This window comes from Chiloscyllium punctatum, chromosome 7, assembly GCF_047496795.1.
Source record: "Chiloscyllium punctatum isolate Juve2018m chromosome 7, sChiPun1.3, whole genome shotgun sequence".
NCBI classification, from domain to species: Eukaryota; Metazoa; Chordata; class Chondrichthyes; order Orectolobiformes; family Hemiscylliidae; genus Chiloscyllium; species Chiloscyllium punctatum.
Window position 1 is genome coordinate 114,577,880 of NC_092745.1, and position 23,262 is coordinate 114,601,141.

Consider the following 23,262-nt stretch of genomic DNA (forward strand, 5'->3'; position numbering starts at 1 on the left):
AGTTCTGGATTCCCACACCCCAGGGAAAAGACTTTGTCTATTTATCATATCCACGCCCCTCATAATTTAAAAAACCTCTATAAGGTCACCCTTCAGCATCCAGGGAAAACAGCCCCAGCCTAATCAACATCTCCCTATAGCTCAAATCCTCCAACATCCTTGTAAATTTTTTCTGAACCCTTTCAAAGGTTTCCCATCTTTCCAATAGGAAGGAGACCAGAATCGACCATCTACCTCCTCCTGAGAAAAAAAAAGGAAATGACATAACCAACCCAAACATATAAATAGAAAGCACGAATTATCAGCAATGCTTCGCCCGGAGGCCCACTGAAGATGTTACCTAGTATGGTGATGAAATGTCTGGAAACGAACCTTCCAGCTCAGTGAGCAAACCTACATCCAGAACCTCAACCTGAGCTACAAATCTTCTCAAATCTTGCTAAGCTCAGGTGGTCAAGCAGCATCTGTGTAAAGAAAGCAGAGTGATGTTTTGGGTCCATTGATCTTTCTTCAAAATTATGGCAGGCTTGTCCACAGTCTCCGTTGCAGTCAGATCTTTTGCTTGCTATTTCAATTTGGCAATGTTAGTGCAGGTGGTAGAATTTAGGGAAATTGTAAGTAAAATATAAATTTGTTAACATTTCCACAGGATTATAGACATTTTTTTGTAAATCTTAGTGTCAACTTATGCTTCATAGTAATGCATTTCTGAAAGATAGCAAAACAAAAAGTGCATTTTTAATAAAAACATGTCTTTTTATTGCTAAGAGAAACAGCACATGAAAAAATGTAAGAGAACAATAAGCACCAGGGAAGAGTTACATATTAACTAGCACAATCAACTTTGCATTGTGATTTAAAAAAACATACACTCTGCATTGGAAATCTCTCACAGATAAAGGTGAAATCTGTCAATCCCAAAATAGTTAGCAGTTATGCATATTTTTGTAAGAACATGAACATGACAGTACAAAAACAGCTAAAACATTTAAGTAGCAGTTAATATACACTCTCTAAGTACCCTAACTCGTTTGTCAATCTTCCCACTGTTGACTTCACTCTTTGGTACTATAACTGCTGACTAAAATGATGTTTTGTTTTTAACACTGACATTGGGAAATACAGTTTACTTAACATTCAGGAGTTAAAACTAGCCATGAAGTAAGAACACGTGCCACATAAAATCAAGAGTAAATAGCCGACTACAGATCTGATGGTTTTATCAAAGTTAATATGATTACTTCTTAAAATTCCTTGAACCCAGTCAAACATCTTTTTCAAAGGAAAAAATGAAATACAGGCAGTTAAATTTGATTTTTTTTAAAGTCATTCTTACCACCAGTTACAAGTCATACATTAAAAAAACATTTCAGTTGCAAACTTAAATAAGCCACTTAATAAATTTTGCTGTCGGTACTGAACAATAAGGAAGCAACCGATTACACAAACTGAAGCATTACTTCTCAGATTCATGAGCAGTAACAATACTGAATTTCAGAGAGATACAAGAAACAGGTGCTGGAGCCATAAAGTACTGCAATGATTTGTTGCTCCCAATTCTGGTCACCTGTTGTTAGGTAAATATTAAATATCAGTCCGCAAAACTTCCAATCCTGTACACTTAAGTGATTCACTGTTACACATGAAAACTCATGGCAACTGTAACTTGACCAGTGACACTCTTAACACCAGGAGCCGGTCTGCAAAGTTGTGAATGAAGCTGGAAATTGCAGACAGACCAAGTCATTGTTAACACGTGGTAAAAGATGTGTACAGCGAATTTGCTGGTAAGGTTTACACATCATCTTCTTCCTCTTCGTCTTGTGATGATCCTGCTTTGTTGACTGGATTGGCAGTGGCAGATGCTGCTAACTGTGCTTGCTGGGCTGCTTGCTGCATCTGTAACCATTCCTGCTGGGCTAACTCTGCCTGCTGCTGTCTGGCCTGTAAAAACAAAAGACACGTGTAAACGGTTTTCACTGAAACAGTCTAGTAGCCTGCCAAATGACATTGGAGGTGAGGCTAACATAATGAACCTTCCATGATGCAGCCAATGTGATTATAGAACATAATGGAAGGAGCAAGACCTTGTTTGATTGGCAAGATGATATATTAAACCAGGACAACAAGAGACTACCTTTCCCTCAAAACATGCTTATGAGCAAAGCAATAATGTTTAGAAACATCAGCCAACCTGAACAAGAATGCTAATTGATCCAAAGAAAGTGTCTTTAAACTACTATTTTTACAAACCCTGAATGTGACACCAGAGATTCATATTTTCAAAAAGTTGTCATTCCATTTAGGTCACTTAGACCCAGATGTAGAAGTTTGGTTTTTCTCCACAGAATTAATATTGTTTTTGACGAGTGCTGATGCTTTCAGAAGTGGCCAGCTAGATTTGAAAGGGCAGGGAAAATATGAGGAAAGACAGATAAAATAACTTGAAAGAAAAACAGAAATTGCTGGAGAAACTCAGTACATCATCTGGCAGCATTAAAAACATTTAGTAAGAATTTTGGTTACCAGAAAGGATCCTCCAGCCTAACCATTCCCCTCACTTGAGGCATGGGGCCCCTTAAGTTAAACCACCAGCAGTCATCACTCTCCAGTCAGACAGAAGTCCTACGGTCCATTAGGACTTGGTGACGTTCCCTTTAATTGGAGTTTGATGAATGAAAGTTAGGATTTACTGACTAATTAATTTACTGCATTTTAATAGTTTTCAATACTTTTAATTAATGCTATTCCTCTGTGATAGGGTAATTAAAAAAATATTCTTAATCAGTGTTGATTTTTAATTAATAAGCAAGCAAAGTACCTGAAATGAATTTTCATTTGAGAATAAAATGATATTGAATTGAATGTAATGGATAGGGAACAATTTGGTTTTTTTTAATCTGTCTCCTTAGCTTGTCAAAAATAAACACAGAATTTGCAACAGAATGGAACTTCCCAAAGCACTTCACAGAGAAAGGAGGGTACTGCTGCAAAACAATTTGAGGAGGTGACAGAAAAGATGGTTCAAGAACTTTGGTTTTGAGTGAGATAGCAAGTTAGGAAGAATACTCCAGTGCATGTGATTCTGCTCCTGTAAGTGGAATAGGTGAGGGTCGGACAGTGATGCAAATGTGGCCAGAATCAAAAGGAACAAGAGACACCCTATCCTAGCAACGAGAGCTGAGAGAAATTACACTGAGGAGAGAAAAGGTCACGGACAGATAATAGAAAAGATTCAAGAGTTTTGAATCTGATGCACAAGGGCCAATGGGGGACTGACAAAGAGGGAAGTGTGAGAGCAGAACAGAAATGGTCAGGGGCAGAATATGAGGCAAGCCGCAGTGCCGTTCACAATGACCTAAGATCTAATCACCATAATCAATGTACTTAAACAGCTACATTAAATATGTATCCAATATCCTGATCTACCATCCACAGGTCACCCTGAGGGATTTCAGCAAAGGACACATCCAAAATAAAGCATTACTATAATAAAAAACAAAACTAGGGGTCATAGGTTTACGGTGAGAGGGGAAAGATTTTAAAAGGACCCAAGGGGTAACTTTTTCACGCAAAGGGTGGCACGTGTATGGAATAAACTGCCAGAGGAAGTTAGTATAATTACAACATTTAAAAAGGCATCTGGATGGGTATATGAATAGGAAGGGTTCAAATGATATGGACCAAACAACAGCAAATGGGCCTAGGTCAGATTGGGATCTCTGGTTGGCATGGATGAGTGATGCTGAGGATCTGATTCCATGCCTTATGTCTGTATGACTCTAAATCACATTTGCAAGGAAAGCATCTCAAGGAGTCTCAAAAGGCTTAACATTCTAATTCTTGTCAACCACTGTCTCAACCAGAAGATGTCACTGTGATCCTGAAGAATCAAGTAATCGAGTTGACAGTGTGACAATTACTGTGACCAGTCCGAAAGATCCTACTTTGGAATAACTCCAGAGATGCTGGTATCCCATCACCAAGTTTTTGTTTCTGATTTACAGCATTCGCATTCTTTTGGTTTTTATTTTACAAATAAAGTTGTTTCGTTATTAAGTAACTGAAAAAATTACTACCTATTCATTGAATTTAAGTACTGCCTGTCCCGTTAAAAGTATTTGGGATCAGCGTACGAAAGGCTTTTTGCTCCTGCCTGCATCATTACCAGCTGGCTGCTTTGCCAGTCTATAGAATTTACACACTTTCACTTTAGATGCTGGTGTCTCCCCACTCAGCTTAGAACATTGTCTATCCTACAGATGGCCGAAAGCACAATCCTCGAGGTCTGCACTGAGGACTCTGCATATTCTATAGTGGCGGCAGCAGCAGGGCTAGCAGAGGAGTAGCCCCATGGTCACTCTTACTCACCGCAGGTGGCCTAACAGGAGACTGATGGCAATGACCCCATGAATAGCTTGGCAATGTGCTGAGGGAAAGTTGGTGCTGACTCCCTCAACACCTGGAGAGTCAGCACTGGCATTGGAGAAACAAATTCGTCCAGTGGCAAGACAAGTAGTCACAACCAAGAGAAAATTAGCAAAGGCAAACTGGCTAGCTTAAAGAATGAAGCAAATTACTAAAACTCAGCACAGGAAATCAAAACTTTAAAAAAAATGTGTCTACTCTATACTGGGGACATAGGGTATAACTATTTTACAGTAATCAGGGAAAAAAAACATCTCAGCTCGGTGGTTCTTTGTTACATCACAAGGACTGACCAAGATTTATTTACACTGTTTTGGTTATTGCAAGTTCATGTTAGTTATTAGGTCTGAAAATCTATGGTTGAAAATGCAACTTCTGGTATTATTTATATTTAAAAGTGAAACTTGTTTTGATGCAAATCGTTTTGAGTGAAGCATTAGCTCCCAGAAACATACCTACAACTTCAAATTAATGTTCTATAATGAAAAAAATACAGAAAACAGCCTTTGGATAGGATGTTGGTACAGCATCATGCATCTGGAAAGCAGAGAATCTGAAAACTGAGAAAGAAGACAGAAAAATATTTGAAACAAAAAAACCCCCAGAAATTGCCAGAGAAACTCAGCAGGTCTGGCAGCATCTGTAAATGAGGAAACAGACAGCATTAGGAATTCCAAACTTAGTTAAATTAACCTGTTCACACATGTATGGTTTGTATTTGGAATTCAGATTAAGCAATATCACATTTTCCAATCAATTCAAATGAAGTAGAAATTGTTCTTTTGACATTTACAATATTAATTGTTGTACTGGTGATTAATTTACCACAGCACATATTGATTGTTCAAACACAGGTGAGAGAGAAAATAGTATGATAGATTGGTGAGTCTGACATTAGCATTTTTGCCCATTAATAGCGCCCATTATAAAAGATTTAATAGCAGAGCAGTTGGAAAACAATGACAGTATCAGACAAAGTCAGCATGAATTTACACAAGGGAAAGATTGCTCAACAATTCAATTGGAATTTTTTTTGAGGGTGTAACTAGTACAGTTGATCATTTGGAACCAGTGGATGTGGCTTACTTGGTTCTTCAGAAGGCTTTCAAGAAGATCCCACATAAAAGATTAGTAACTAAATTAAAACGCATGGGATTGGTGTAGTTGCATGGACATGAATAGGGAACTGGTTGGCAGACAGGAAACTGTAGGAAAAAACAAGTTTTATTCCTAAGTGGCAGTCAGAATGAAGTGGGATATTGCACAGATTAGTGCTTGGACCCCAGCTATTCACAATATATATTCATGGTTTAGATGAAGGAACTAAACATAATATTTGCAGGTGACACAAAGCTAGGTGAGAGGAAGAGCTGTTAGGGAGAGGCTTCAGTGTGATTTGGATAAGTTGAATGAGCTGACAAATACATGGTAGATGGTGTGGGTAAATATGAGGCCATCCACTTGGTAGCAAAGACAGGAAGGCAGATTATCTGAATGGTGATACATTGGAAAAGAGGATGGTGTAATGAGACCTGGGTATTCTTATACGCAGTCACTGAAAGTAATCATGTAGATCCAGCAGGTAGTGAAGACAAATGGTATACTGGTCTTCATGATGAGGGGATTCAAATAGTAAATGCAGAGCATAAGATTATCACTCAAAAATAAAGTTTATACACGATGGTGATCAGTACATAGAAAGTTTGTAAGAAGTGCATAAAGCAGAACGTTTTTTAAAGGAACAAGTGACTAAATATTTTAAAATATAAAAGGCTGTGGAGAAAGCATGCAGTATGGCACAGAGAGCCAACCCATGCCTTCTTACATCTACAACAATGTCTTAGTATTATTGTTGTACAATGCTTACAAGGCAGGTTTTACATAGAGGGTCGTAGGCGCCTGGAACAGACAAACAGTCAGGGGAGATGGCAAAAGCAAATACAATAGCAACATTTAAGAGGCATTGGAGACACACATGTGAACAGGTTGGGAATAAAGGAATATAGATCATATGCAGGCAGTTGGGATTAGTTTGGAATGGCATCATGGTTAGCATAGAAATGGTGGGGTGAAGAACTCTACCTGTGCTGTATTGTTCTATGTTTGATGTTCAGGAACAGATATGTGTTGCTGTAAATGTACAAGGCCTTAGTGAGACCAGATCTGAACTTTTGTGTCCAATCCACCCCATTTATCCATCCTGTGGATGTTTTGGTTATGGAGGAAGTGCAACACAAGTTTATCAGACTGATTTCTGGGGTGGCACAACTGATGCATAGAGAGAGACCGGATGGGTTTGGACTATACTTACTGGAGTTTAGAAGAATGGGGGGGGGGAATTGCACAGAAACCCATAAAATTCCAACAGGACTGGACAGGTTAAACATAGGAAGGATGCTTCCATTGGGCAGGGAGTCCAGAACCAGAAGTTACAGACTAAGGATACAGACCAAGCCATTTAGAACTGAGATGAGGAATTTGTTTTTTTTAAGCAAGAGAGTGATGAGCCTGTGGAATTCTCTGCTAAACAAAGTGGTTGAGGCCAAAATAATTGAATATTTTCAAGGAGTTAGGTACAGTTCTCAGGATTAAAGGGATCAAAGGGTAAGGGAGAAGTGGAAATATGGTACTGAGTTGGACTATTAGTCATGATCATATTGAATTCCTGAACAGGCTTGAAGGGCCAAATGGCCTACTCCTGTTCCTATTTTCTACATTTCTTTACGGCACATTGAGAAGAAAAAAAACTAATGTAGAACTAATGGGGGGGGGGGTTTAAACTAATTTGGCAGGGGGATGGGATCCGGACTTGTAGTCCAGCAAGTAAGCTAGCTGTGTGTCAGGATGACCAAGACTGTAGGGAGGCTGTGGAGAAGGTAGCACTGACAGGGACTACTTGCGGACACAGAGATGGGCTCAAGTGCGTATACTTCAACGCAAGGAGTATCAGAAATAAGGTGGGTGAACTTAAGGCGTGGATCGGTACCTGGGACTACGATGTTGTGGCCATCACGGAAACATGGATAGATGAGGGACAGGAATGGCTGTTGGAGGTTCCTGGTTACAGATGTTTCAGTAAGATTAGGGAGGGTGGTAAAAAAAGGAGGGGGGTGGCATTGCTAATTAGAAATGGTATAACGGCTGCAGAAAGGAAGTTTGAGGGGGATATGCCTCTGGAGGTAGTATGGGCTGAAGTCAGAAATAGGAAAGGTGCAGTCACCTTGTTGGGTGTTTATTATAGGCCCCCCAATAGCAGCAGAGATGTGGAGAAACAGATTGGGAAACAGATTTTGGAAAGGTGCAGAAGCCACAGGGTCGTAGTCATGGGCGACTTCAACTTCCCAAATATTGATTGGAAGCTCTTTAGATCAAGTAGATTGGATGGGGCGGTGTTTGTGCAGTGTGTCCAGGAAGCTTTTCTAACGCAGTATATAGATTGTCCAACCAGAGGGGAGGCCATATTGGATTTGGTACTCGGTAATGAACCGGGACAAGTGGTGGGCTTGTTAGTGGGTGAACATTTTGGTGATGGCGACCACAATTCTGTGACTTTCACCTTGGTTATGGAGAGAGATAGGTGCGCACAACAAGGAAGATTTTACAATTGGGGGAAGGGAAATTACAATGCTGTAAGACAGGATTTGAGGAGCATACGTTGGGAGCATAGGCTGTCAGGGAAGGATGTGGTGGAAATGTGGAACTTTTTCAAGTAGATACGACGTGTCCTTGATATGTATGTACCGATCAGGCAGAAAAGAAATGGTCGTGTGAGGGAGCCTTGGTTAACGAGGGAGGTTGAATGTCTAGTAAAGAGGAAGAAGGAGGCTTACATAAGGTTGAGGAAACAGGGTTCAGACAGAGCAGTGGAGGGATACAGGATAGCCAGAAGGGACCTGAAGAAAGGGATTAGGAGAGCTAAGAGAGGGCATGAAAAATCCTTGGCGGATAGGATCAAGGATAACCCCAAGGCATTCTATGCGTATGTGAGAAACCTGAGAATGACGAGAACGAGGGTAGGTCCGATCAAGGACAGTAGTGGGAGACTGTGTGTTGAGTCGGAAGAGATAGGAGAGGTCTTGAACAAATACTTCTCTTCAGTATTTACGAACGAGAGGGACCGTATTGTTGAAGAGGAGAGTGTGAAACGGACTGATAAGCTAGAAGAGATACCTGTTAGGAAGGAAGATGTGTTGGACATTTTGAACAACTTGAGGATAGACAAGTCCCCCGGGCCTGACGGGATATATCCTAGGATTATGTGGGAAGCAAGAGAGGAAATTGCAGTACCGTTGGCAATGATCTTCTCGTCTTCACTGGCAACGGGGGTGGTACCAGGGGACTGGAGAGTAGCAAATGTTGTGCCCCTGTTCAAAAAAGGGAATAGGGATAACCCCGGGAAGTACAGGCCAGTTAGTCTTACTTCTGTGGTAGGCAAAGTAATGGAAAGGGTACTGAGGGATAGGATTTACGAGCATCTGGAAAGACACTGCTTGATTAGGGACAGCCAGCACGGATTTGTGAAGGGTAGGTCTTGCCTTACAAGTCTTATTGAATTCTTCGAGGAGGTGACCAAGCATGTGGATGAGGGTAGAGCAGTGGATGTAGTGTACATGGATTTTAGTAAGGCATTTGATAAGGTTCCCCATGGTAGGCTTATGCGGAAAGTCAGGAGGCATGGGATAGAGGGAAATTTGGCCAATTGGATAGAAAACTGGCTAACCGGTCGAAGGCAGAGAGTGGTGGTAGATGGTAAATATTCAGCCTGGAGCCCAGTTACAAGTGGAGTTCCGCAGGGATCAGTTCTGGGTCCTCTGCTGTTTGTAATTTTTATTAATGACTTAGATGAGGGAGTCGAAGGGTGGGTCAGTAAATTTGCAGATGATACGAAGATAGGTTGAGTTGTGGACAGTGAGGAGGGCTGTTGTCGGCTGCAGCGGGACTTAGATATGATGCAGAGCTGGGCTGAGGAGTGGCAGATGGAGTTCAACCCTGCCAAGTGTGAGGTTGTCCATTTTGGAAGAACAAATAAGAATGCGGAATACAGGGTTAATGGTAGGGTTCTTAGTCAGGTGGAGGAACAGAGGGATCTTGGGGTCTATGTACATAGATCTTTGAAGGTTGCCACTCAGGTGGATAGAGTTTGTAAGAAGGCCTATGGAGTATTATCGTTCATTAGCAGAGGGATTGAATTCAAGAGTCGTGAAGTGATGTTGCAGCTGTACAGGACTTTGGTTAGGCCACAGTTGGAGTACTGTGTGCAGTTCTGGTCGCCTCACTTTAGGAAAGATGTGGAAGCTTTGGAGAGGGTGCAGAGAAGATTTACCAGGATGTTGCCTGGAATGGAGAGTAGGTCGTACGAGGATAGGTTGAGAGTTCTCGGCCTTTTCTCGTTGGAACGGCGAAGGATGAGGGGTGACTTGATAGAGGTTTATAAGATGATCAGAGGAATAGATAGAGTAGACAGTCAGAAACTTTTTCCCCGGGTACAACAGAGTGTTACAAGGGGACATAAATTTAAGGTGAAGGGTGGAAGGTATAGGGGAGATGTCAGGGGTGGGTTCTTTACCCAGAGAGTGGTGGGGGCATGGAATGCGCTGCCCGTGGGAGTGGTAGAGTCAGAATCATTGGCGACCTTTAAGCGGCATTTGGATAGGTACATGGATGGGTGCTTAATCTAGGTTAGAAGTTCGGCACAACATCGTGGGCCGAAGGGCCTGTTCTGTGCTGTATTGTTCTATGTTCTATGTTCTAGAACCCTAAATTTACATTAGACGCTGAAACAACTTCAGCAGCAGTTTTCATTCAGTGATCTGGCCAAGATAAACAAAGCCATTTACCCTGGTTATTCTACCCTACTTAAAAGAAGCTCTCACAGTAATGCCAGGAAACATCTCGGATGCTTGTAAACAACAATCGGCATCACAACAGAAATGAACACAACTCAATTTATTTGGACACAAGCTGCATAAAAGTGGGACTGATCAAGAAGTATCCCCATAGGGAGAGATACCACCTCACTATTTTGCTAATGAAAGCTACAAAAATGGAAAAGGTGTTTTCCCCAGGTGGGGCTGGGGGAAAATCCAAGTCTAATCCTCCCCTCCATCTTAATGAGGATACAGAATCCGTGAACAAGAATAGGCAATTAATACTTCAAGCTTAGCATCCAACTACAATTGAAACTCCCTTAATTATTTTGTTGCTCTCTTCCCTGAAACATGTGCATTCTTTCTTCACCATGGTCAGAACCCAAACTACCCAGGTTAGTCTGGTAACTGCATTATAAAGGCAGAGATTAAACTCTTTGAATTCATGTTTTTTAAATAGTCACTCAAATCACATTACCAAGACAAGTCCCTGGCCTGAAATATTTATAATTTCTCTCCACAGATGCTGCCTGACCTGCTGAATTTCAGATCTTCAACATCTGCAACACTTTTGAATGAAGGAGCTGAGTCGATTTTACCTCCTAAGGCCTGAAAATCTCGATGTACTAATTCTACACAATGCTTTCCACACCTACAATCAACTCTCTTCAGCCTGAAATTGCTTACTTCAAATTGAAATCAGAGGGAAAGGTTCCTGTACCATTCCATGAACATGATGTAATAATAACTAAATAATTCAACTATTTGCTCAAACAAAACTGACTTTGAATTAAGGCATTCAGTTTTTACCTGATATGAACAACTTTATTATTGTTTCAAATTTAATCTCCCAAACTACATAAGTGATCTGAATCCCCTTATTAGTCATTATCCTAACTTTCAATCACCCTGTCTACTTTAAATCCTGGAATTTGGCCAGCAGAAATGGCTATCACATTATGTTTGCTTGTGCAAATTAGAAACAGCAGAGATCTAAGCAATTAGCCTCACAGAATTTCACTAGACACCTCCCTCAGTCACCTAACAACTGAAGATAGTGGTCCAGACATATTATCTAATGTAAATATTTGAATATTGCTTCATGGCACACCTTCTGCTGCAAAATTGCCATAAACAGTTAATTCAGCAAATAGCTTACCATGGAAACCACGGAAGCTGACTGATGCCACAACACTTTGGAATTTAAAAAAAACTGACAACTAGTAAACGTCCATCTACAACTTGTCTTCAAATCCACTACTTACTTTTGCAAATAGCTCCTGTTGTTGGCGCAACAGCTCTTCTTCTGGTATGCCAAGGTTTTCGAGACGTGAGCTTGCTTTTCTCCTCTTTAGAGCCACTGTTTTACATTCTTGCAAGACTTCCTTTACTTCACTAATGTAAGAGCAAAATCCAAGACTCTCCAGGGCTAAAAAAAACAGAAAACAATCATATTAGATTTTGCACTTATTGTACCAGATATTTTCCAGTGAAAGTAACTGTCAAAGGATAAAAATCTTAAGCATCTGGACCTGTATAACAAACAACAAACAATCCACACCCATCATAAGCAGTTTCTTTGTTATATTGGCCACCCTGCTGCACATTTACAGTATTCTAATCTTTCAAGCAATTATTTCATGGACATTATTTTCCCTTCAATATCAGAGGATTTAATATTTATAAGTTTCAGCTCCTGAGGATTTAACTACCATGTGGAAATTAGCAATTTCACCTCCATCAATAATTTTCTTGGTGTCCAACTAAATAAGGCTAATTCCAAATCCAAGTAATGAAATACTGATGCAAATTTTACAAAAGTTTAATGACGTGAAACAGGAACTCTGTATGGATAGTGCCAGACTTGGTGAGTATTTCCAGTATTTTCTTTTTAAGATGGGTCTAGAAGACAAGCAAATGAGAACTGCAGGCTCATTTCTTGATGATTGGTGTCTGAAAAAGATGAGGACAGTTGTTAGGAGATGAAATTCAAGTCTGCTAGGCTGTAAAGTGTAGCAGGTTGAGGATAAAGGAGCTACAAAATGGGGCTGACAAGAAAAATAATAGGTGTAAAGATCACATTTTTATTTCCTTAGGTTTTGGACTCTGAACTAAAAAAGGAAATATACTGCTTTAAACCAAGATGACAAAATAAAGAAATTGCTGCAGTTTTAAAGTGTCTGGTTTACTGGGACACATTGAGAGTTGTTCACAATAGTGTATTTTACAGGAAGAATGGGTGTAGAAGTAGGTACCACAAAACCAGCAGCTTCTGAAATAAGAGAAAGTGCTTGACAAAAACATTCTGATGATTGGCTCCTGAACATGGCTTTGGGGGGTCAATGCAGGAAAGACCCAACCAACCTATAAAAGCTTCAAAAGATGTTTCTCTTATTTTGGGAGGCACTAGAAATTCTCCAGCTACAGCTGGCTCTCTGCCACTCACCTTTTTCTGTACTTTAAATCTACTAAATTAATTTCTACTAAATCTCTACTTTAAATTCTGGATACTATTTTCAATTCTGGTCAGCCATTTTAGTTATTCTCAGCTCACATAGGGCAAGCCTGAAATAAATATTAATAAATTACCAAATTTACCAACCAGTCATAATTTATAATTTAACAATCCAGCACTTTCAGATTACAAAGAAAAACACAAGCTTTATACACATACAATCTATTTCTCTTCTCATTTAACAGCTTACAATACTTCTATACACTGATTCAAGAACTTACCTGTTTCTTGGGTGCCTCTTCTGGAAGTGAGAAATTGGTTATATTGCTTCAAAGAAACCCTGATGTTTGACTTTTCAATCAATTCAAGCTAAAATTTTGGAGGACTATCTATCCATAGTTTCTGATGGAGGAGGAAACATAATCCTGTCCTCAAATTAAACTGGCTGTGACTTTAAGACCTGAAGATGTTAATGATTGAAACCTTGTAATTTAAGATTGTTTGATTTGTTTTCATTGAAATTCAGTAATATGTGGTAATGGTCAACTTCCAAAACATCTCAACCATTTTAAAACAAAAATGCTACTTTGAGTAATTCTGACAAAATAAGAACATAGTATTCATTACCAGAGAGTATTATTGATAGGCTAGGTCACAATGTTGAATAACAAAAGTAGTTGGCAACATCTGCATTAAAACAATACTCATTGGCATTGACTTGTGATAATGTTCCCACAAACTTTACCATAAACTGTCTTAACATGTATTCGCTAACAGATAGATATTACAGATAATACCAAATTCCAGAACTCATATTGGAATTGAGGAAACAGACTCTCGAGTCTGTTACATCTTATGCAGTCAGATTTTTAAAGCAGCAACCATAAAATCTACATCTTTGTTCAGTACCACTGTAAACTCTCCATATTTTACATGGACTCCACACTGCTCACCCTATTTACTGTGACTGTAACTCAAGAACTGCTTCATCATCAACACTGCCTACTGCCACCTGTGTGATATTGTCCATTCCTTCACCATTCAGATTTTTTGCTGCTGAAGCCCTCATTCATGTCTTTGTTACCATGAAATTTAGCTCTTCCAATATTTACATCACCGACCTCTCATCTTTCACCCTCAAAAGTTGAACCCTCAAAATTTAGCAGCCTGTATCCTAATTCATATAAAGCTTTGTTCACACTGTGCTTGTAAAACTACCATGTCTCCTGGTGCACAACACCTGCTCTAAAATTTGCATCCTTGCTTTACAAATCAGCTCCAGTTCCATCATCTGACCAGATCTCTGCATTTTGCCTAATGCAAATCGTAATTTTAAGAGCTCCATCATGTCGTCACACTTCCCCATCCTCTTATCAGTCGAAGCAAAATGCTGAGACACAGTTTAGTTTTACCTCCTTCATCTTTATTCTGGGCCCTGGAGGGAGACATGAGTTCTCAGTCTTCTTTCGAACAGCAGATCCTTTATGAATTATATAGTCACTTACAGGGAGCAGCTTCCAGATAAGGCAACATTCATACTGATTGAGTGACCATTACAATCAGCGAGTGTCAATAGTAAACATTAAGCCATCTGGTGTTATACAATGAATATTCTTGACCTTAACTGGCTTCACATAATGAATCCTTTTCATTTTGTTAAATTGACTTTACATAATGTTTTTTCACCTCATTAATTGGCTTTACATAATGAATACCTTCTCACCTCATTAACCCACTGCCCTTGCCTCCAGCATCTCATTGTTTACTGCAAGTTCTTACCTGGTCAAAGCCATGCTAGCTGAGCCTTTGCAACCCAAAACTTCACTCTTTCCCCATCTGCTCATACCGTATACTTGTATCATCAATAGTCACAGGTGAGGTGCCAGAAGACTGGAGGTTGGCAAACGTGGCACCACTGTTTAAGAAGGGTGGTAAGGACAAGCCAGGGAACTATAGACCAGTCAACCTGACCTCGATAGTGGGCAAGTTGTTGGAGGGAATCCTGAGGGACAAGATGTACATGTATTTGGAAAGGCAAGGACTGATGAGGGATAGTCAACATAGCTTTGTGCGTGGGAAATCATGTCTCAAACTTGATTGAGTTTTTTGAAGAAGTAACAAAGAGGATTCATGAAGGCAGAGTGGTAGATGTGATCTATATGGACTTCAGTAAGATGTTCGACAAGGTTCCCCATGGGAAACTGGTTTGCAAGGCTAGATCTCACGGAATGCAGGGATAACTAACCATTTGGATACAGAACTGGCTCAAAGGTAGAAGACAGAGGGTGGTGGTGGAGGGCAGTTTTTCAGACTTGAGGCCTGTGACCAGTGGAGTGCCACAAGAATCGGTGCTGGGTCCTCTACTTTTTGTCATTTACATAAATGATTTGGATGAGAGCATAAGAGGTACAATTAGTAAGTTTGCAGATGATACCAAAATTGGAGGTGTAGTGGACAGCGAAGAGGGTTACCACAGATTACAACAGGATCTTTACCAGATGGGCCAATAGGCTGAAAAGTGGCAGATGGAGTTTAGATTAGATTCCCTACAATATGGAGACAGGCCCTTTGGCCCAACCAGTCCACACCAACCCTCTGAAGAGTAACCCATCCAGACCCATTTCCCTCTGACTAATGCACCTAACACTATGGGCAATTGATCATGGCCAATTCACCTGACCTGCACATCTTTGGACTGTGGGAGGAAACCAGAGTACCCGGAGGAAACCCACGCAGACACAGGGAGATTGTGCAAACTCCACACAGACAGTGGCCCAAGGCTGGAATCGAACATAGGACCCTGGTGCTGTGAGGCAGCAGTGCTAACCACTGAGTCCCTGCCATTGAGAAGTGGCAGATGGAGTTTAATTCAGATTAATGCAAGGTGCTGCATTTTGGGAAAGCAAATCTTAGCAGGACTTATACACTTAATGGTAAGGTCCTAGGGACTGTTGCTGAACAAAAAGACCTCGGAGTGCAGGTTCATAGCTCCTTGAAAGTGGAGTCGCAAGTAGATAGGATAGTGAAGGCGGCGTTTGGTATGCTTTCCTTTAATCGGTCAGAGTATTGAGTACAGGAGTTGGGAGGTCATTTTGCGGCTATACAGGACATTGGTTAGGCCACTGTTGGAATATTGCGTGCAATTCTGGTCTCCTTCCTATCGGAAAGATGTTGTGAAACTTGAAAAGGTTCAGAAAAGATTTACAAGGATGTTACCAGGGTTGGAGGATTTGATCTATAGGGAGAGGCTGAACAGGCTGGGGCGGTTTTCCCTGGAGGGTTGGAGACGGAGGGATGGCCTTGTAGAGGTTTACAAAATTATGAGGGGCATGGATAGGATAAATAGACAAAGACTTTTCCCTGGGGTCGGGGAGTCAAGAACTAGAAAGCATAGGTTTAGGGTGAGAGGGGAAAGATATAAAATAGACTTATGGGGCAACTTTTCCACACAGAGGGTGGTACGGGTATGGAATGAGGTGCCAGAGGAAGTGGTGGAGGCTGGTACAATTGTAACATTTAAGAGGCATTTGGATGGTTATATGAATAGGAAGGGTTTGGAGGGATATGGGCCAGGTGCTGGCAAGTGGGACTAGATTGGATTGGGATATCTGGTTGGCATGGACTGGTTGGATCGAAGAGTCTGTTTCTATGCTGTACATCTCTATGACTCTTATACGCTTTCTCATTCTCTCCTTTTATCATTTCATGATAACCAGCTAGATGGCACTACTAGCTTTCACAAGACTCCGACAACCAGCATGTTATTGACACACAGCAAACAATTATTATAACAACAGATTACTAGTCTGTGCATTAAAAAGAATTTCTAGGATCCTCCCACGTGGAAAAAAAATTCACCAATAACGTTCTTAAGTTCACAATCTTCAGTGACCACTCCATCCCCTCCAAGTCGAGTGGAAATGAGCCAGTTCTCCAAAATCTCCTTCAATAAAGTCTAACCTGAAAACAACATTCAGTTTGTCCTTGTAGACCAATCCTCAGAGAAATCTGAATTCTTGGATAAGGGCAGTTAAATACTTCACAAAATTGACAAGACTTCCATCCTTCCGGAGATGCTTCAGATGGAGGATACCAACGCATCTGAGTGTGCAGTGCAGCAGCAGGCTAGGTGAATGCAGCATTGTTTGCTGCTCCTGCTCTGCTGTTAAATCTAACAAAGCCAACTGGCTGTTGTGATGTTAGCTTGATCAGTGAACTATCATATCCCTTAAACTATCAAAAACAAGGTAAAGCTCACATGGTTTAATGTCTGTAGGAAGGCCAGTTACAAAAAAGCGTACCGACTTCCTCTTCACTGTTGTTAGCTTAACTTTTCATGCTCATGACTGAGGAGCTGATTGAATCCGTTGGATCAGATTGTGGAGGGGTGGGTGGTGGTCCAAAGGCATGCTTTACATGTGAATGGAGAAACTCTAGGAGATGATGTTATCTGCTGGAAGTCTTTGTATTTCCTCACTCATTCTTTCCTTGCCAAGGTATGAAGATGGTCACATTTTACTACACGAGATTGTGTCTGCCTATTTCAACATTTTCAGCCGTCTTGAAGTCTGTTACTCTATTCACTATTTATGACATTATCAAGTTATTTGCAATCCATAAACTTCTAAACTGTACTGCCAAAACAATTCAGTCAATTATAAACAACAATCAATGGTCCTAAAATCAAACCCTCTGAGGACCCCATTCAGATTATTCAAAAATTATTTTCCATTCACAAATTAATACTTGGCTAATGTGAAAGCTGTCAGGAAAAGTATTTCCAAAGTCTGGAACAGCAAGTAAACAACAAAATATTTTCTGTGCTTTAGCAATTGAAGAGGCAGTTTCAGTTCAGATTTAAATCTCAAATATTTGTGGGAAACAAATGCAGAATATTTGAACATATTTTCTCCAAATGAAACTTCCCAAATAAAACAGTTGGAATTACAGCAGCAACTTTGGTAGAGATCAACATTCTTTGAATTTGCAATAAGAGGAGGGCCAATGAAGTCTTAACAATAATTGAAAGAATTTAAACAGCTCAGCCTCAACTTCTAATATTCTCTGAAATCTTAACAAAACATCAAACTCAAATGCACTCTGTTTGTGAACACTCTGCAATAAAAACACAGCAAAGATATTTTAATACAGTACTCTCATTTGGCTGAAGCATGACCACTGCCCCAACTGTTATCTTTTAGACAGGCATTATAGAATTTCAAACAAATCAGGGGCTCAAGGCACTGAATTTGTTTTAAGGTTACCAGTTTGATAATTTTGAAAAGAACATAATATTGTACAATTTCAATGTAAAAACAAAATCTGCCCCATTACATAGCCCACAAAACATACTGAATTGAGATCCTAATTCAAACAAGGCAAAACAGCTACTTAAAAGGATTTTCCGAACCAGAATTTGAACAAACCAAAATTTTAATTTACATTGAAACTTTCCTTTTCAACCCAAGTATTAGCACAACCTTAATTTCAGCGTTTCTCGCTTATTTTTGTATCCTCTCACTGAAATAACATTTATAAAAAGAGAAAGCCCTTGCAGCAGACCACATGACGCCACAGTCCTAGCCACTCTCTTCCCCCAGAACAAAGACTCGCAGAGCCTCAACCTCGCCATTAGGGGACTTTAACCTCTTTCTCACTTTACTCCTCACAGGGCTCGAACTCCAATCAAACCCCACTTAAACAGAGGAACCACACCCCAATACAGCGTGGAGGATTTAAACCTCAAATCTAACCCAGGGGACTCAAACCCCAATACAGCGCAGAGGACTCGAACCTCTGTTTATCAGTGCGCTTTTGAAACTGTCTCTCTCAAATTGAACTAATTACCATTCAAGGAGTCCATAGGATAGAGAGCAATTGAGCAAGGAGACCGTTTCTGACACACAGGAATATTGAGAGGGACCAAAGTTTACAATCTTACCACGTGGGCTCATCCGTCTCATGACACCAGTGTTGCGGGTGATCACTGACACCGTCCGATCGTAAGTATTCGTTTGGATCCTGCTGACTATGCCAATATTGTTATCCCATTTCCCTATCCCCTTATCAGTCGAAGCAAAATGCTCCAAGACACAGTATAGTTTTACCTCCATCTTTATTCCAGGCCCTGGAGGGAGACAGACGACCACCCATGTGGACAGAGACATGAGTTCTCAGTCTTCTCTCAAACAGCAGATTCTTAATGAATTATATAGTCACTTACAGGGAGCAGCTTCCAGATAAGGCAACATTCATACTGATTGAGTGACCGTTACAATCAGCGAGTGTCAATAGTAGAGATTAAGCCATCTGGTGTTATACAACGAATGTTCTCAACTGAACTGGCTTCACATATTGAATACTTTTCACCTTGTTAAACTGAATTTGCATAATCAAACCTTTTACACCTTGTTAACTGCCTTTACATAATTAATGCTTTTTCACCCTGTTAACCCACAACCTTTGCCTCCAGCACCTCACTGTTTACTGCAAGTTCTTATCTGGTCGAAGTCATGCTAACTGAGCCTTAGTAACCCAAAACTTCACACTTTGCCCACCTGTTCATACCATATACAACTTTCTCAACTGGAAGCTGTGCCTTCAACTGTTTTTAAAATAAATATATTTATTAAAAACTTTTTCAAATCAGTTACAAAACAACTATATATAAAAAAAAGTGTTAGTACAATGTCATATCACAATAATATTAATAATAAACTACTTACTATTCTACCAGAACAACGTATCTACTTAACTTTAAATAAAAATTAAATTAAGCTGAACTTAAAACTAAATTATATCACATTACCTTATTCTATTTCACTCATCACACCTCCACTGAATCTCCCACCCTTGGGAGCACCAGTCATTGTACCCGTATTTTTTCCCCATTCTAGGGCCCCACAGGCACCCAAACTGATTCCCACAGGTATATCACAGCCCTAATTAATATTGCCGATAAATCTGCATCAGTATAATTTAGAAGGGCCACCATGTCTTATGAAATTGCTCTGTTTTGTGGTGCACCATGTTTGTAAGTTAGTCTTGGGGAGATGCTCCATCAGCAACCTGCGCCACCCCATAAGGGGTTTTTCCAACGTCTAATTCATTAAAATGTTCTTCCTCGCACGGTGGGTAGGAACGCTACAGTCTCTTCCTATGTTCCCTCTGAGGGGGCAAATCTGGCAACCCCAGAAGAAGAAATGTTGGGTCCACTTTGACTTCAATTCCCAGGACTTCCTTCTGCTCCCTTACTATGGCACTCCAGTATCTTCAGATCTTGCAACATGACCAATAGTAGTGTGAGTGTGCCTATACTAATTTTGCATTTGGGACATCCTGGAGATGCTCTTCTCTTGAACTTAGCTAACCTCTCCGGTGCCATTTGAGCCCTGTGTAAAATCTTCAATTGCATGGACTGCGCTTTGTTACATATTGAGATTTTCTTTACATCTTTCCATATAATTTCCTGTTTCCAATGAAACATCCTCTCCTAGTTCCTGATTCAAAGTCCTGCAGAGTCTCTCCACATCTCCTAAGGCATGCCCCTTCTGTAAGCGATTCAAACTAACTAATTAAAGGAGCGCCCATACATCGGAGAACTCTTTTCTCCACGTCTGACTTGTAAGGCTGAGCCAGGAGCATGATCTTCCTTTCTATATAATCCCTTATTTAAAAGTACTAGAAACAGTCCCTATTAGACAATCAATATTTCTGACAGTTGGCTAAATGACATCAAGACCTCCCCCTCAAATAAATCTGCCAAACAAGAGATTCCCTTATTCTCCCATAGCCTAAAGTCGGAGTCCATTGCCCAGGTTTAAATCCTTGGGCTCCCGCCAATGAGGTAAATGGTGAGGTCTGAAGCAATTGCTCTCATCTTACTTCATTATCCTTCAGGCTTTCACCATATTTAAAATGATTGGGTTCTTACACTACTCAATCACGGATTCCATCTTATCCATGGAGTAATAGATTAGCTAGGGGACATCTCAACTGCAAGGCTTCAATGTCAGGCCGAATCCCCCCGTACCTCGTCACCTACATATACTAACAGGACGCTTACTTGATTTCTCTTCAAGTTTGGAAGGTATACGCCCCCCATCACCCTGCGGGAGCTGCAATTTAATGAATTTAATTAGAGGGCACCTACGATACCAAATAAAGGAGCCTAGCTAACCACTGAGCCTCCATAACACTTGTCTGGGTAGCAATAACAGGGGCATTCTCATGGGGTACAACAAGCGAGGAAGAACATTCATTTTAATCAGGGCTATTCAGCCTAACCATGATAGCGGTCATCCCTCCCACCGCTGCAAATCCTGCTTTATCCTCTCCAGTAATTGTACATTGTTAGCTCTATACAGCTGGAGGAAGGTAGGGTGATAAAAATTCCAAATATAAAGAAACCTTTTGATAACCATCTAAGTGGTAACTGCATTCCATCCTTCAGATCAGGCACTTCCACTAATCCCCTGATTTTGATGGCTTCTGATTTTGTAAAGTTGACCCTGTATCCCGAAAAACTGACAAATAAATTAATTTTTTGAATCAATCAAGGAACGGACACCTCTGGATTGGCCAAGAACAAGAGGACATCATCAGTGTATAGGGTGATCTTATGCTCCCCCATTCCCATCCTTGGTGCCAATAGTTGAGGATTCTTCCTGATAGCCTCAGCTAACGGCTCATTTGCCAAGGTAAACAATGGCGGTGAAAGACGATACCTCTGTCGACGATATCTCCCAATACTAAAATTATCCAAATTTAGTACTGTCTGTGATGACTGCTGCCTTAGGATTATTAATGATATCATTAAAAGCTCATTATACCTCAATAAACAAGGCTTCACTTTTAAAGAGGCTTCTAATGATGAGAGCACATAAAGAGGTGGTTCTCATCAAATTTATTCATTTAACTATCTGCCGATAATGGCAAGGTCCACAGCACATTCTTTGGCAGAGCAGTGAATGACAGAGCACAATTTTAGAATTCCCACATTAATCTGCAGTTGTATCAAATTATCAAGCTACAAAATCAGAAGGGTCAAGGTGGCAAAATAGCAACTGCTCACTTTCATTAACCTTGCCCTGGGCCAATGTGACATTTTGTTGCAAATTTGATGGCACATCAAGGAAGAGCAAAATTTTACTTTGGAAGAGTTCATAATCAGGAATTGGAATGTGTTTCCAGTTAAGATAAATAAATAAATACAGAAAATAGCGACGTATCCAGTGTATACACATACAATATTGGAATCAAAGAGTGTTATCACTGCTTACTAAAACTCCCATCAGATCAAATCAGCAACACATCGGTTTGTTTGCATTAGAAACCATCAGGCCAATTGCAAATCTACGTTACATAGATTTACTGCATCAGCATTATTCAGCTAAACATTATAAAGAATCTGGCAGGCGTTTATTGTGATTTAGCAAAGCAGAATCTAGCTTGAGAAAAGAACAAAGCCTTCTATAGCTACTGCTTTGTGCACTACTAAATGAGAAACCCACACTATACTGTGCTAATACAGCAAATATAAACATCAGTTCTGCAATTCAACATGTGAAAGTACCTTCAGAAATAGTGTTTAAACTAATGAAGTTATCTCAGCTTAGAACCAAGGCAAAAACAAAAAGAGGGCACATCAAATAAATGTTTAAAATTAAGGCTGCAAACACTGTTTGACCCCCAATCATACATGCAGATATAAAAATATTGCACTTGCAGGTCTGAATTTAATCTACACCCGCAGCCATGGTTTTTAACAGATAACAAAATGAAAGCTGTTGACAAATTTAAAAGGTGGTTATTAGTACCTCAGAAAATACCTCTGGAATCAGAAGAACACACTAAATCATCTGGCAAAAATGGTTGGCTATACGTATTCTGCATACATTTAAAAACAAACAAGGATTTATTTGATTAAACCATACTTGTATTTTGATGTAATTGTCCCCATCAACAGCTATAATTTGTATGCATCCATCATCAGCTAACTGAAGTCAGCTCTAAGTATCATGCAATTTAATTCCCAGAATTGCAACAAATTAATTATGCAGATATCAATAAACAACATTACAAATTACTCATGGGTGTTTATAAGTATTTAACCAACTTGGTCAGACACGTTACGTATACTTCCATAACAAGTAGTATGCAAACCCCAACTTGCTGGCCCAGAGGCAAGTACACTGTGCCATAAGAACCTTTAGGATTAATACACTGAGTGAATTTAAATGGCTGTCAAGTAAAGGGTAGGGAAATATTGAACTACTCAGTGAAGATTTAAATTGTGTATGCTAAAGTTCAAACCAAATCAAACAGCCTTACACCAGTTTATGTCAATTTTACATTTACTGCTTAAAGCATTTATTGCACTAAATTTGATTTAGGGTAATCCTAAAGTTACTTTCAAATGATTTCATATTTCTAATATAAGTATCTTCAAAATTTTGTTTCACCTTTCCAAACTTGCCTTTTTGATATTCAGCTGGAAAAGAGCTCACCATA

The 23,262-nt window shown here is 40.0% G+C and overlaps 1 protein-coding gene across 1 annotated transcript in view; it reads right to left on the minus strand.

Annotated features, from left to right (window-relative positions):
• Positions 1 to 731: 731 nt before the first annotated feature.
• Positions 732 to 23,262, minus strand: part of LOC140480063 (protein Dr1-like) — a 34,650-nt gene continuing 12,119 nt past the window's right edge. The window contains exons 2-3 of the mRNA XM_072574650.1: positions 11,561 to 11,724; positions 732 to 1,944 (exon numbers count right to left, since the gene is read on the minus strand). Of these exons, the coding sequence (XP_072430751.1) occupies positions 1,795 to 1,944; positions 11,561 to 11,724 (314 nt within the window). The 3' untranslated portion in view covers positions 732 to 1,794. The remainder of the gene's footprint in view (positions 1,945 to 11,560; positions 11,725 to 23,262) is intronic.